This window comes from Aedes aegypti, chromosome 3 (assembly GCF_002204515.2).
Source record: "Aedes aegypti strain LVP_AGWG chromosome 3, AaegL5.0 Primary Assembly, whole genome shotgun sequence".
NCBI classification, from domain to species: Eukaryota; Metazoa; Arthropoda; class Insecta; order Diptera; family Culicidae; genus Aedes; species Aedes aegypti.
In genome coordinates, this window is record NC_035109.1 from 16048805 (window position 1) to 16062231 (window position 13427).

Here is a 13427-nt window from a genome sequence, read left to right on the forward strand (position 1 = left end):
TAGTTAACTATTTTCGAAAAAAACATCAAACTACAAAATATTCGAGTCCATTCTAGTATTTTAAACTTGAGTATCATTACTCGTAGTTATGGCATATGTAGTTATGGAATTACCGTTCAGAATGTTTTATTTTACCGTAGTTAAAGAAGTTCTCGAATGCCTTACCCTTATGTAGTCATATATAGTCAGTTATTTTATTTACCGTTATTCCTCAAAACTTGTTTTGTTATTCCTTCAGGATTTATTAGATTTTATCCTATGGTATAAAAATATAAAAAAAAAAAAAAACTAGAAGAAAATGAATCAAGTTTAAATCTTGATTTCAAAATTTGTGGATTCGTCGTGTTTTTTTCGTGAAGTTTTTTTTTAACTCTGAATCTTACCTGGTAAACTATCGTTAGGAAAGAGAAGGGATCGAAACGAGAATCCAACAAAACCGTTTTTATGACATACCTATATTCAATAGAAAATGAAGAAACAAACTACAAATTAGCAGGAAGTAGCGGATCTATAATTCAAACTTAATTATTCTCAAATAAACTAATGACTCTCTCTTAAATACTGCTTCATTGATTTTATTGGCGCGAAACATGCAGCATGCCGCATATAATTCGCAACACTCTTTGCCATTTGCCTCTCATTGCAATGGATCGTCAAGCCGCAGTGAATATAATTGCAGCAGTTTTCGCTGTTACACTCCAATTGGTCAACACTGCAGTAATAATTCTCATTCAGAGTCAGAAGCTTTCCACCCAATGATCCCCTTTTTTAACTTCCTTCCAGTTATACGACATAACGCTTGATTCCTTCGAGCCGTATTCAGGAACCGATCCGAGCTTTATCGATTACGGAACGCTGCGGGTGTCCAAGAAGAGTCGCAACGTGTTCGTCATTGATGGGAAGTTTGAATTGTTTCAGAACGGTGGCGATGAAACCAGGGTAAGAGAAATTCATCGAAAGTGTGTTGACTTACTCAAACTCTGAATCAAACGGCAGATCGTGTATCAGATCACCTTCGGAGATCAGCGGCAGCCGATGTTTTCCGGAGACGTGGGATACTGCGAGTCGATAGACAACGACGGCGTTATACTGACGAAGCTGCGAGAAGTGTCCAACATTCCGCCGAAGGGAACCTGTCCGTTTCCCAAGGGGGAGTACCACATCGATAAGTACCAGCTGGATGAGTCGCAAATTCCGCCGATGATTCCTCACGGAAAGTACACGCTGATGGTGCAAATGTTGGATAATAATGAGATAAAAGGGGGTTACAAGTTGAAGGTTACCATCAGTTAGAAAGTGTAGCTAGAAATTTCGCAGTCTTAGACCAAGTCTCTACACGTGGTTTACGCCAGAATGTTTCCGAAAAGATGCTGAACATTATCTGTTTGAAACAATTAGGTTACCTCACATTTTGTTTTAAGAAGTTAATGCTTGTTTTAAAAATTAATCCGCCTGCATTCTTACAACACGCATGACATGTATTGTTTGTGGAGGATAAAGAGCCACGAAAGGAAAAAAGACAGACACACGCCAATGGGCGTAGCTATGACTTATGACTTAAAAAAAATCGTAATTTGCATAGACTTATATTGATTTTATTCGTTTGTGATGTTGCCTCATGTCGCTGCACATAGTGATGTTTGAGAATTTCAATTTTCACTACGGAGAATATCCATTTTTTGTCCAGTAAAGCAATCCTTCGAATACTCTTCCTAAGAGCTCACGAGGAGTATCCTTTGTGATTCTTCTACGAACATTTCAGGTATTCAAACATGTGCTTATAAGATATTCCTCTGAGATTTTTCACAGGGTTTCTTCATGAATTATTTTCGTACATTTTCAGTGCTTTCTCCAAGAGCTCCTTTACCAGTTTTTACTGAGTTCCTCCTGGTATGTTCACGGATAATTATTCCCAGGATTCAATTCATTTACGATATTATTCAAGTGATTTTACCTGAAGTTTCTGTAGGCTTTCCCGGAAAAATTCAATTGAATTGCTCGAAGAATCTCAATCGAATTGTTTAAAAAATATCCAGATAATGCTATAGATGTTGTTTAAAACATTTCTCAAGGACGGTTCCTTTACGTATTTATTAATTAGAAATCCCAGTTAGGGATTCTTTGGAATCACTGAGGATTTCGCCAAGAAATTCTAAGAGTCTTATCAAAATCTTCAAGATTACCAAACATAGATTCTTAGATTTCCACAAATTCTTCAAAGAATTCATCAACAGTTTTCCCAACTTTGTCTCTGAGGTTTTCTTTAAGTTTCTCTTCAAATTAATTCGAAACATCTTTCAGAAAGTCTCTCGAAGTTTCTTCAAGGATTACTTGAAAATTCCGCAGCAAAAATTACCTAAGACTTCCTTTAAACATTTTAATCATTCTTCCAGATATTACTTTCAGTTTCATCCTAATATTTTCCAAGACTTTCATAAGCAAATTAGGAAGATTCAGTTGGAAAAATGTGCTTTGAGGTTTCTCAGAGCAGGTCTCTGAAAATTTATCTGCATTTTTTGCAAACAAATAATCTCTGAGTGTTTCTTTCAATTTCTCTTAAATTCCCCGCATTTCTTTAAAACTCTCAAAATTGTTATTTTGAAATGTCCTCAAACACGCCTATCGGGGAAAATTTAAATAAAATCTTTAGTAATCTGATCAGTTTTTCTTCCAGATACAGGTATGTTCCGTTTTTATCAACATCAACGATTTTCGGTTGACAAAAACGGAACCGTGACAAAAACGGAACCGTGACAAAAACGGAATAATTTTCTTAGACATAATATTAAACAAATTTGAAATAAAAAAATAATAATACTGAAATAAATTCTGAAAATCAAATTTCATGTTTACTATGATGGTCCCTAGAAGCAGCTTTCCAAAGGATTTCTGTTCCATTGTTCAATATTTCCATGAGTCGATGGTCCCTTCAATATCGACTCATGGAGGTTTAACTGTAAAACATTAATAGTTTTAGATTTCTTAGCTAGAATTTCAATAAATTTAATATAGAATATTAAAACGATAATCACATAAATGTCCTTTGTATCACAAAGTACGCCATATTTGTAAAAATAACTACAAGGAAGCTGATAATTTTTTTAAAGAAAGATTTAATAAGAAACAACTTCTTTTTCTACTATTCATCCTCATCCTTCTTCTTTTTCTTCTTCTTCTTTATGGCATTACATTCCAACCGAGAAAGAGCATTCTTCTCAACTTATTCTTATATACACTTCCGCATTTATCAACTGAGAGATTTTTTGCCAAGGTACCGTAATTTGGGGTGTAGTTGATCAGGGGGGAGCAGTTGATCATTTCCGTACACACTTAATCGCGCTTTTTCTGTTCGGTAATTTTTTTTACGGTGTTCGAACCGTAAAATACAAAAAATAACGAGTTTTCAGCTTTTTTGGTGAAAATAACTGAGACTCGTATTTAATGAAAAAGGTAGTCGCTTGTACTGAACACATCGTAAAATTCAAACATTACCGAACAAACTCAGTTGCAGTAAAAAATCAGTAATGTTGAGTAACGAGATTTCGGTAAAAAACTATTTTTACTGAGATATCGTTAAAATATAATAAAAACATTGTTCCGCAAAACATGTCAGCCAAAACAGACGCAGCTTCAACGGTGATGAATATTTTGTGGTCCGGAAAAGTTTTGTTATCCAAATCTAGCACCCATCAGGTCAGCTGCTCATGGTAAGTAGGAATAATCGAATATCTGCGACGTATTCCGATAAAATTTGTTGGAATCAGATCTGGGCTCACTTTTCTGTGCTGCACAATGCTTGAGGTTAAGTTGAACCGCTTTTTGCATGTTCAACGCAATATTGAGGAAGAAATTTATTGAGGCTTGGAACTCCACAAGTTGACCAGCGAAGACAAGTCTTCCCAGTTTCTGATTGTGTGATTTAATGTGAACTATTGTCGCAAATATTCGATTTCTGATTCTGTGAAGAACCTTACCATGGAGAGCTGCCCAACATACTAAAGACGGAGACAAAAAAGAGTGGAGAATTTGACTGAAAATAACATACACCATAACTGAATGACTGTTTTATGAGTCCTGGATTTTGTTTTGGATATTAATTAAAAAGTAAAACAAATTAGAAGGCATTTTCGGGATTTTAATTAGTCCTCCCAAAAGCTGAAAAAATCAGCAACCAATAATAAACAAACATTTACTGAAAAAGCCAGTAATATATACGCTTCAAAAAGTACTGACTATTTCGATATGTTTTGACAATTCCAGGAGCTCTGAGAATTACGGAGTTTTCGGTACGATCAAAAAATTACTGAGATAACTCTGCTGTTCAAAAACCCAGTAAAATTTTACCAACTTCGGTAATAAAATCTAAGTGTGTACCCTCAAGTATGATGTCGCTTTACCTGATAGCTGCGCTTGATGTTCCTAAATTCGGTTTGACATTCAAGATAATTATACCATGGAAAACAGATTTTTAGGAAATGTTTGATGAACTGTTGAAGGGTTCTTCTTCAAACAATCGATTATTGCCAGGTCTGTATAAAGACATCATTTTAATAAACTGTTTCATACATTCCAAATATGTTCAGTGAACCCAGTTTTCAATTAGTATTGAGGATTAAAATTCATTTCTAAAGAAAAATCATGTTCTTAGAGTGAGCGAGTTACTAATTACGAAGAAAATTGCATACCTTTAGGCGTTAAATGTGGTGTATTAAATTTGAACGATTTATCAAAAAGTTGTAGGATTTTCGAGATTTGATTGGGATTTCGTGAGCTCAAATTTAGTGAATAACAAATCTCTTTAATTTATGAAACCTATCGCAGTAATTGATAAACTTCACCCCGGGATCAAAAACTCAAATTCTAAAAAATGTTTCTGTTATTACGATAAGATTTTGTCAAAATTCCGTTTGTATAATTTGATACACATCCATTCAGTATAGGTTTGAAAAATATTTGGATGATAATACATGCATCCTACTTGGAATTATAGAACAGAGTCTCTTAAAAGTGATCAACTTCACCCCATTAACGGTACATTTTTTTGCATTTTTGGTCACAAATGTGGAGTTATGTTGCGAAAGTTTTGCAAATGAAATGATCACTTTATATGGTTTTCTGTGTATTGAATTGCCAAATTTAACAGTAAAATGATTGTGGTGATCTTTCTTCTAAAGTTATTACTACCAACTTCGACAAGGATGTACTAATCGCCCATCTAGAACAGCACCACTATCGCCTTTAAGCTTTGAGGCCCAAACGCAATGATAGCGGAACGGCAACGGAAAGCAGAACCAGTTCGCCAGCATGAACTGTAGCATGCTTGTCGACCCAGACTTGGTTCACTTTCGTTCGTTGACAGCTCAATCAGGATGGTGTGATTCATGCTGGTGAACCGGTTCCGCTTTCCGTTGCCGTTCCGCTTTCATTGCGTAGGGAACTTTAACAGGCCGAAAAAATAAATAATACATATACTTTGCAATTGGATTAAATGGGCAAATGCAAAGTATATGTTATGTTTAGTTTTTCGGTAGTTGTCAAACTTCCACTCGGCTGGTTAGCCGTAAACCACGAAACATAATTAATTAAAAACAAGTATTCTACAGATTGCTTAGTTTTGCTAGACCTCTTCTCCTACCCCTTGGAACGGTATCTAATCAATTGCTGTTTGCTATAATTTGTGCAATGCTATCGATTTTGGGAGATAGAAGGTAATGTCCAAGCTATGACAAAGTTTACAGTCTTATTAAGAATAAAATAAACTTGATCATACCTCTTACCGTTGCCCAAACAATCTTGAGTTCATTCCCAAGAGCATCCCTTATCAAAAAGACCTGAACATGTATGGAATTGTCCATTAATCATGTAAGCAATTATGGGGGAAGGCAGGGGAATTTGAGATATCTTAAGTGCCATACAAATTATTTTTTATTTTCAAACTAAAATTCATACCACAGGGGTAGTGTGGTATATATGTCTTTGAAATTTACATAGAAAATTCTTTTAAGCCATATCTTGTAAGAAAAGGAGAGGTCTCTGCAACTCTCTTAAGTACGTATTCAACTAATCACAAATTCCAGTTGTTTCTAGGACGTGGCCAGAGCAACTCCCGATTGTTGAAGGATGGGCCAATCTTGTCCAACAGAACATGCTACGTTTGAAAACTCCAATTGAATAATTGCATAATAAGAATTCAAACCTTATTGAATCGTAGATGACTTGACATGTACCATGTATCGTAGATGCTTGATATTAACAAAATGTCGAAAATTCAACTCTGGGGCTATAAAAAAGCAATGGCTTCAAAATAAGTTATTTAGTTTATATTTGAAACTTTATGAAAATTTAAAAAAATCAATTTTTATTGTGTTGATAAAAACGGGATAATTTGTTGACGAAATCGGAACGTGACACAATCGGAGCATGACAAAATCAGAACGTGATAAAAACAGAACATATCTGTACTAGAAATCACTTCATATTTTTCACAGAATGGTAATATTTAGCAGGATTTTTGTTTAATAAAAACAAAAAACATCTAGAAACCTATCCATTGTTCATTACGGGTTCAGAAACAACTCAAGGAAAATCTCAATAGCCTTTTTTATGGATTTCATAACATTTTTTTCCATGAATCGCTCAATATCCATGTCAAACTTGTTTCAAATTTATAGGGCAGCACATGGAAAACAATTTTTGAAGATAATATAATAATATACAAATAATTTTAGCTTAAATTAAATTTGGAAAAAATACCGAATTTTTGTTCAAAAACTAAGAATTCACTGTAGAGTTTCTGAAACTTTTTGACGAAATTCTTGTAGGATTTACTACAAAAAGATCTTGTACTTTTTCTTCGTTCATCGATGCTCGTTAATTTTAACGGAATTTTTGTCAAAGGTATTTGTATCTACCATCAAAGAAAATATTTTACATGAGCTTCGAAGTTTCATGATACTATGGCAAACATGATGTAGAAACTATTTATTTTCTACTAGCATAAATTCCAAATAAACTTTTTTTGGAGGGCCTATTTTTGATTAGGAATGTAGAAGTTTAAAGCGAAAATATTGGCGGTATTTTATAAGCACATTGCCAAAGATGTCTTAATAAGACATTGTCTTATGTTAAAAGTCGACATGTTAGATTTTACAAAATTTAAATCTTGGAGACAAATCCTCTGAAAATAAGAAATTATTCTTGTAATCTAGCAGTTTTCCTTCATTGCCTTCTGGATTCCCCATAATTCTTCCAGAAAGTCTCTAGAAATACTGCCCTGTGATTGACAAAACTATTTTTAGCATAAATATCCTTTAATGCTATGCTTATTTTGGAAGCAAAAGTATTTATGGGATTTTTCAAGTAATTTCCTCCTTTTTTGAGGGCGAGAGGCGTTTCAAAAACACTTTTCATAGATAATTCTGCAAAAACAAAAACCATAGTAGAATTTCTGACGAAATTTCTGTTTAAGAAATATTTCTGAAGGGCTTTTGATGGACTTATTAGAAGAATTTGATGAGAATTTTGTGAAAACTATTTGAAGTTATACACAGTGGAATTACTAGGAGAACCTTTAGCGAAATATTCCAGTACAAGATTTGACAGAAACAATTTATTTTTATAGGAATTTTGAGGGAAAAATTAAGCTTTTAAGCGATTTTTTAAGCTGAATCAATTTGTGGAGGAGGAATTCACGTTGAAATTATGAACAAATTTTGCAGCATTATTTAACTAATTTCCAGAGATTTGTAGCAAAAGTTCTAGATTGTGCCTTTGATATTCCTTCAGGAATTTTAATATACTAAAATTTTTCAAGGAATATCGAAGGATGGTTTGAACAAAATTGCTACAAATCTTTTGGAAATAAGTCAAATATATTTTGGAGTTTCTTCAGAATTTAAAACAAAATTAGTGTTCTTGGTAAATGTAGTTAGGCAATGTATTTATTCATGTTAAATTACTTGGAAAACACGAAGCGAAATCAAAAAAATAACACAGCGTAACAAAAATGACACTTTCGCGTGTCTCAAGGATCAAATTATGTGTCTCTAGTAGATTTTGGGTCGCTGAATCTGATGCCGTTCTCAGAAATGTTCCAGCACGTCACAATTTTTAGCTACAGATCGCCAAAGTTGTATAAAACACTGGTTTTATTGATGTTTACATGAAATTTAAAGTATGATTTATCAAACTTTTTTGTGATTAATCTACCAAACATGCTAAATAGGACTTGACCTTTCAATTTAGATACAAATCAGTTGAAATTTTACGATAAAATTTAGGTTAAATCTATTTTTTTCAACATGTTTGCAGTCTTCATATAAAATTCTTCGTTTCTCTTTTATGGCATAATACAATACTTTTCTGCACCACCAAAAAATAACATTTTACCATCGAAAATATTATGAACTTCATTGATAATTATTGTTCTATGCATAAAGTTTGAATTCTGTGACAAATTGAGCAAACAAATTGCCGTACAACTTTTTTTGTAGGGCCTATTTTTGATTAGGAATGTTGAAGTTTAAAGCGAAAATATTGGCGGTATTTTATAAGAACATTGCCAAAGATGTCTTAATAAGACATTGTCTAATGGTAAAAGTCGTAATGATAGATTTTACAAAATTTAAATCTAGAAGAAAATTGTTGTATTCTTCTGAAAATTTGCTGAGAAATACCTTATAGACTTTTACAAATAAAGAACTATGCCTTTTCCTTCAGATTCATTAAAGTACAGCTTTTTGGAACAGATAGGCAATGGAACAGCGAAAAATAAGTAAAATTTTGTATTCAATAGTTGAGACAGCTCTGAAGAATTTAAAAACATATTTCTTAAGAAGTTTTATAAAAAATATCTTAAGAAATTATTCTTGTAATCTAGAAGATTTCCTTCCTTGCTTTCTGGATTCCCCAAAATTCTTCCAGAAAGGCTCTAGGAACTATGCCCTGTGTTTGACAAAACTATTTTCAGCATAAATATGCTAATTTCGGAAACATAAGTATTTCTGGGATTTTCTAAATAATTTCCTCTTAATATTTGAGAGCGAGAGGCGTTTCAAAAACACTTTTCATTGATAATTCTGCAAAAACAAAAACCATAGTAGAATTTTTGACAAAACTTGTGTTTAAGAAATATTTCTGAAGTGCTTTTGATGAATTTCTTGAAAGAATTTGATTAGAATTTTTGGAAAACTCTTTGAAGTTATTCACAGATGAATTGCTAGTAGAACCTTTAGCGAAATATCCCAGTATAAGATTTGACAGAAACAATATATTTTTATAGGAATTTTGAGGGAAAAAAATTAAGCTTTTAATATGTTAAGCGATTTTTTAAGTTGAATCAATTTGTGCATAAAAAGTAGACATAGAAGAAATGGTTCTCATCTACGAAGGATTCACGTTGAAATTATGAACAAATTTTGCAGCATTATTTAACTAATATCCAGAGATTTGTGGCAAAAGCTCTAAATCGTTCCTTTGATATTCTTTAAAAAATTTGATTATACTAAAATTTATCAAGGAATATCACAGGGTTGTTTGAAAAAAATTGCTACAAATCTTTAGGAAACAAGTCAAATATATTTTGGAGTTTCTTCAGGATTTAAACTGAAGAAACTCCAAAATATATTTGACTTGTTTCCTAAAGATTTGTAGCAATTTTTTTCAAACAACCCTGTGATATTCCTTGATAAATTTTAGATATTCAATTTTTTTAAAGAATATTAGTTTTATTGGTAAATGTAGTTTATATGTTATGCAATAAATTTATTCATGTAAAATTACTTGGAAAAAATGAAGCGAAATCAAAAACATAATTCAATGGGGGAAAAAATACGGTATATTTGGTTGGACTTTTCCAAACCAGATTAAATTTGTGCCTTCTATTTGAAGAAAATGGGATGAAAAAGACCTTTGAAACGGTCTGTTAAGATTTAAGGCTTATTTTTCATCAAAAATTTTCTCTTTATATTGTTTAAGTAATTTTGCCTTTTTTATATTTTTTTTGACATTATGTTAATGTATGGATTATTTGGTGATGAGCAATCGTACATGAGCAACATCGTAATTCAGTGAATATGCTGCTTTAACCCCTCTACCGGCAGCTTAATTTTTTACCGCAAGAAAAAAATTCAAATCGCGATAACTTTTTTGTTTCTCGGTATTTTTGCACCATTTTTTCACAAGTTCTCAAAAAACTCTTCTAGTTTGAGGATCCGTGTCGATATTGATGATTGGTGATCTGGTTTTGAAGATATTCCAATGTTCCTTGGGGGACCGACATTTTCCATACAAAATGTCTTAGGCGGCCATTTTGTTTTAAGTTATTTTATCGAAAAATTCAAATGTGGGCTATACAATGTCATGTGATAAGGAGCTACTCTGAAAAAATCATACAAATTGGTTAAGAATTCTTAGAGATATCTGAAAATTACGATATGAGGTTTTTTGAAGTTTTCAAGATCTTTATTTGGTCAGCTTGGTACCAGCAACATAAATGCTCATTACTCAAAGACGGCTGCTCCAAATTGTTTCATTTTTTCACAACATACTCTCATTAATGTATTGTTCCAATGAGTGAACATCTGAATACGTTAAAAAATCTGTAGCCTAAGATATATACGTGGGATATGATTAAGCGTCGGTCCCCCAAGGAATTTCGGAATATCTCTGGATTCAGATGACCAATGATCGATATCGACACGGATCCTTTTTTTGAGAACTTGTGAACGGAGTTTTTTGAGAACTTGTGAAAAAATCGTTCAAAAATATCAAGAAACAAAAAGGTTATCGCGATTTGAATTTTTTTCCTGCGGTAAAAAAATGAAGCTACCGGCAGCTACAACAATTAAAATAATATTGTTTGCAATGTTCAGAAAATACACATTTTGGAAACCGAATTTCAATGATATTGAGGCATTTTTTGACAACAGAATTTTTGCAACGACCGTGTCGAAAAATTGCGCTTATCGCACATCTATCGTGCGACAGTCGGACGATTGTCGCGCGATTCACTGAAGTCAGAAGATGTTCATTCATTTGTCTTAGATTCATGTATTTATTTTTTAATTGGTCATGTTTGGCGCCGCACGCTATGTCTGAACCAGACGATTATAAAAATCGAATGTACATCGGATTTTTTCTCGCTAGAGATCAGATTTAGGTCTATATTTTCATAATCGGAAAGTTTTAAAATATTCCATCGGTGAAATTTTGATTTTTTTCAATTTTTAACCATTTTTCATACAAAATCCCATGAAAATCACGTTTTCGACGCATTTCAGCCCATACAAAATGTATGGAAAAAATTTCACCGACAAAATATTTTTAAACTTTCCGATTATGAAAATATAGACCAAATACTGATCTCTAGCGAGAAATAATCCGTACATTCGATTTTTATAATCGTCTGGTTCAGGCATAGCGTGCGCCGATCACTGTGTGTCAACACTTTTAACATTCGCTGACCAGGCATTGCAGAATTTGTTCTCAATTGATTTTGAAGCACGATCTATGCAAGCGAAGAAAAGCATCCCATCTGTGGTGGTCTATGATCGGCAATGTATCGCAAGTTGTAACAAGTTTGATAAATCAGAGCAGCGAACGAGAGCGCTAAAGAGAGAGAGCGATGATAAAATGCACTGCACTGCTATCTCCTGATCTTTTCAGAGTTGTAGCAGTATACGATAAAAGGCTCTCATAATATGCAGCACATCATAATTGTTACAGAGAGCGATTCTCTCTATTTTCTCAGGTTTCAATCCCTGTCGCTGATACATTCTCATTCTGATCAAGAAACAGAGACGAATATTTTCCAATTTTTGTGTTATGTTTGAAACCAAAGCAGTGTTCAATGTTCCAATAGATTCGAATCAAGTTGTTCAAGGTTGCATTACCAGCAAATATGAAAGTTATTAGGGGCGGTCCATTAATTACGTAAGACAATTTTGGCAGTTTTTAGAAGCCCCCCACCCCCCATGGTAAGAGTTTTTGTATGAAAATTAAAAATAGTTTGTATGGCGCGTAAGAAATCTCAAACACCCCCTCCCCCCATAACCCCTTACGTAATTAATGGACGGCCCCTTACCAATTTTATTCAAAACATAAATCACCCACATGGATCGATACCACTGAAGTCTGTGAGAATTGCAGCTCTTGAACGCTCTCTCGCCGCATGCCAAACGAGAGAGTGAATAGCAACATTCATACACACGGTGCTCCCCTGACCGTTATTATCAGAAAGATATCTCCATCAAATCTATGCTCACCAGTCGTTTTCTATAGGTAAGTTGCATGTCTGGGCAAAATTTTAAAAAGATCGTAGGCAACGTTTTGAAGTTACGCCCTTTGGATTGTATAAGTCTACTAATTCAAAGGAAATTTGAGAAATTTAAACGGATTTTCATTGGCCCTGATTACCAGAAGAAATAAACTAGCAAAATTTGGTTTAAAGATGGTTTGTTTAGTTATTTCTAATCTCTTGGTGCTGTTTTGAATGAGACAATAGACGAAATTTGGAGTTACGCCCTTTTGGGGTGTAACTATTGAAAACCATTTATTTTAAATAGAACAATAATTGAGCATTCTAATACCTTTGAGTATGTTCAAATGTTTTCAATGATACGTTGCACTCACATGCTACAAAAGTCTTTCGCTAACAACTAATTTTCCACAGGCTCAAGTGCTTTAAGGCATTACGGTGCTAATTTCATCATGTAACCAAATTATTTCTTGTAGCACAATATTCTGGCTAGGTTGGTGAACCCGTGTACTCACGATTCAGATTATTCTACATGCTACTGATTGCTACCTGTTGTATATGTCATGAAGTACTTTACGAGTTGAGTTTTCGGTTATGGGTAGCAGTGTATGGAATATAATAAAATTAACGACGTAGAAAGCAGCGATACATAATGGAAGAAAATAATGCAAATTTAGAACATCTGTTATTTTTTTGTTTAATGGAATTCAAAATCGCAGCATTTACAGAGCTTAATTTTATATGTTTGTCTCTGTCAGCTTGAAAAACTTTGTGTGGCTTCCAAAGTATGTTCTTTTTCGTTTGTGAAGGGTTATAGCAGCTGGTGTGTCTATACTTAGCAAGCACAGATCGCGATCAAAAAATTAAGTTTACATATAATTTTTCGGTTCACACATTGCTTGAATGATTTTTTCCTCCTCGATGATCGTTTTCGGGCAGCTACCCCGAAGTGAACGATGGGAAAAAATGTTAAATAATTTAATCGCTAATATTTCGCTATTGTTTTCAATTAATAAAAATCTATAAGCGCTAACAGCAAGAGCATAATCAATCCATTGCGATACATATAAACAAGTTCAATTGTATGCTGCCAAACATGCAAAACCCCGAAAACTGGAAAAAATCGTGTCACCACTGTGCTCGAGTCTTTTCGCATTCGGGTTTGAATAGC

The 13427-nt window shown here is 33.5% G+C and overlaps 1 protein-coding gene across 1 annotated transcript; it reads left to right on the forward strand.

Moving 5' to 3' along the window:
• The first annotated feature begins 645 nt into the window (after window positions 1–645).
• Window positions 646–1583, forward strand: LOC5568043. Its single transcript, XM_001651926.2, has 3 exons — window positions 646–717; window positions 784–939; window positions 997–1583. Exons 1-3 carry the CDS (start codon window positions 646–648, stop codon window positions 1291–1293), a joined length of 525 nt encoding a protein of 174 aa, XP_001651976.1. The 3' UTR covers window positions 1294–1583.
• Window positions 1584–13427: the final 11844 nt, after the last annotated feature.

Coding starts and splice junctions, on each gene's coding strand:
- LOC5568043 (XM_001651926.2), top strand. CDS start 646: ATGGATCGTCAAGCCGCAGTGAATATAATTGCAGCAGTTTTCGCTGTT. Junction 718..783: donor TCCAATTGGTCAACACTGCA/GTAATAATTCTC, acceptor ACTTCCTTCCAG/TTATACGACATAACGCTTGA. Junction 940..996: donor ACGGTGGCGATGAAACCAGG/GTAAGAGAAATT, acceptor ATCAAACGGCAG/ATCGTGTATCAGATCACCTT.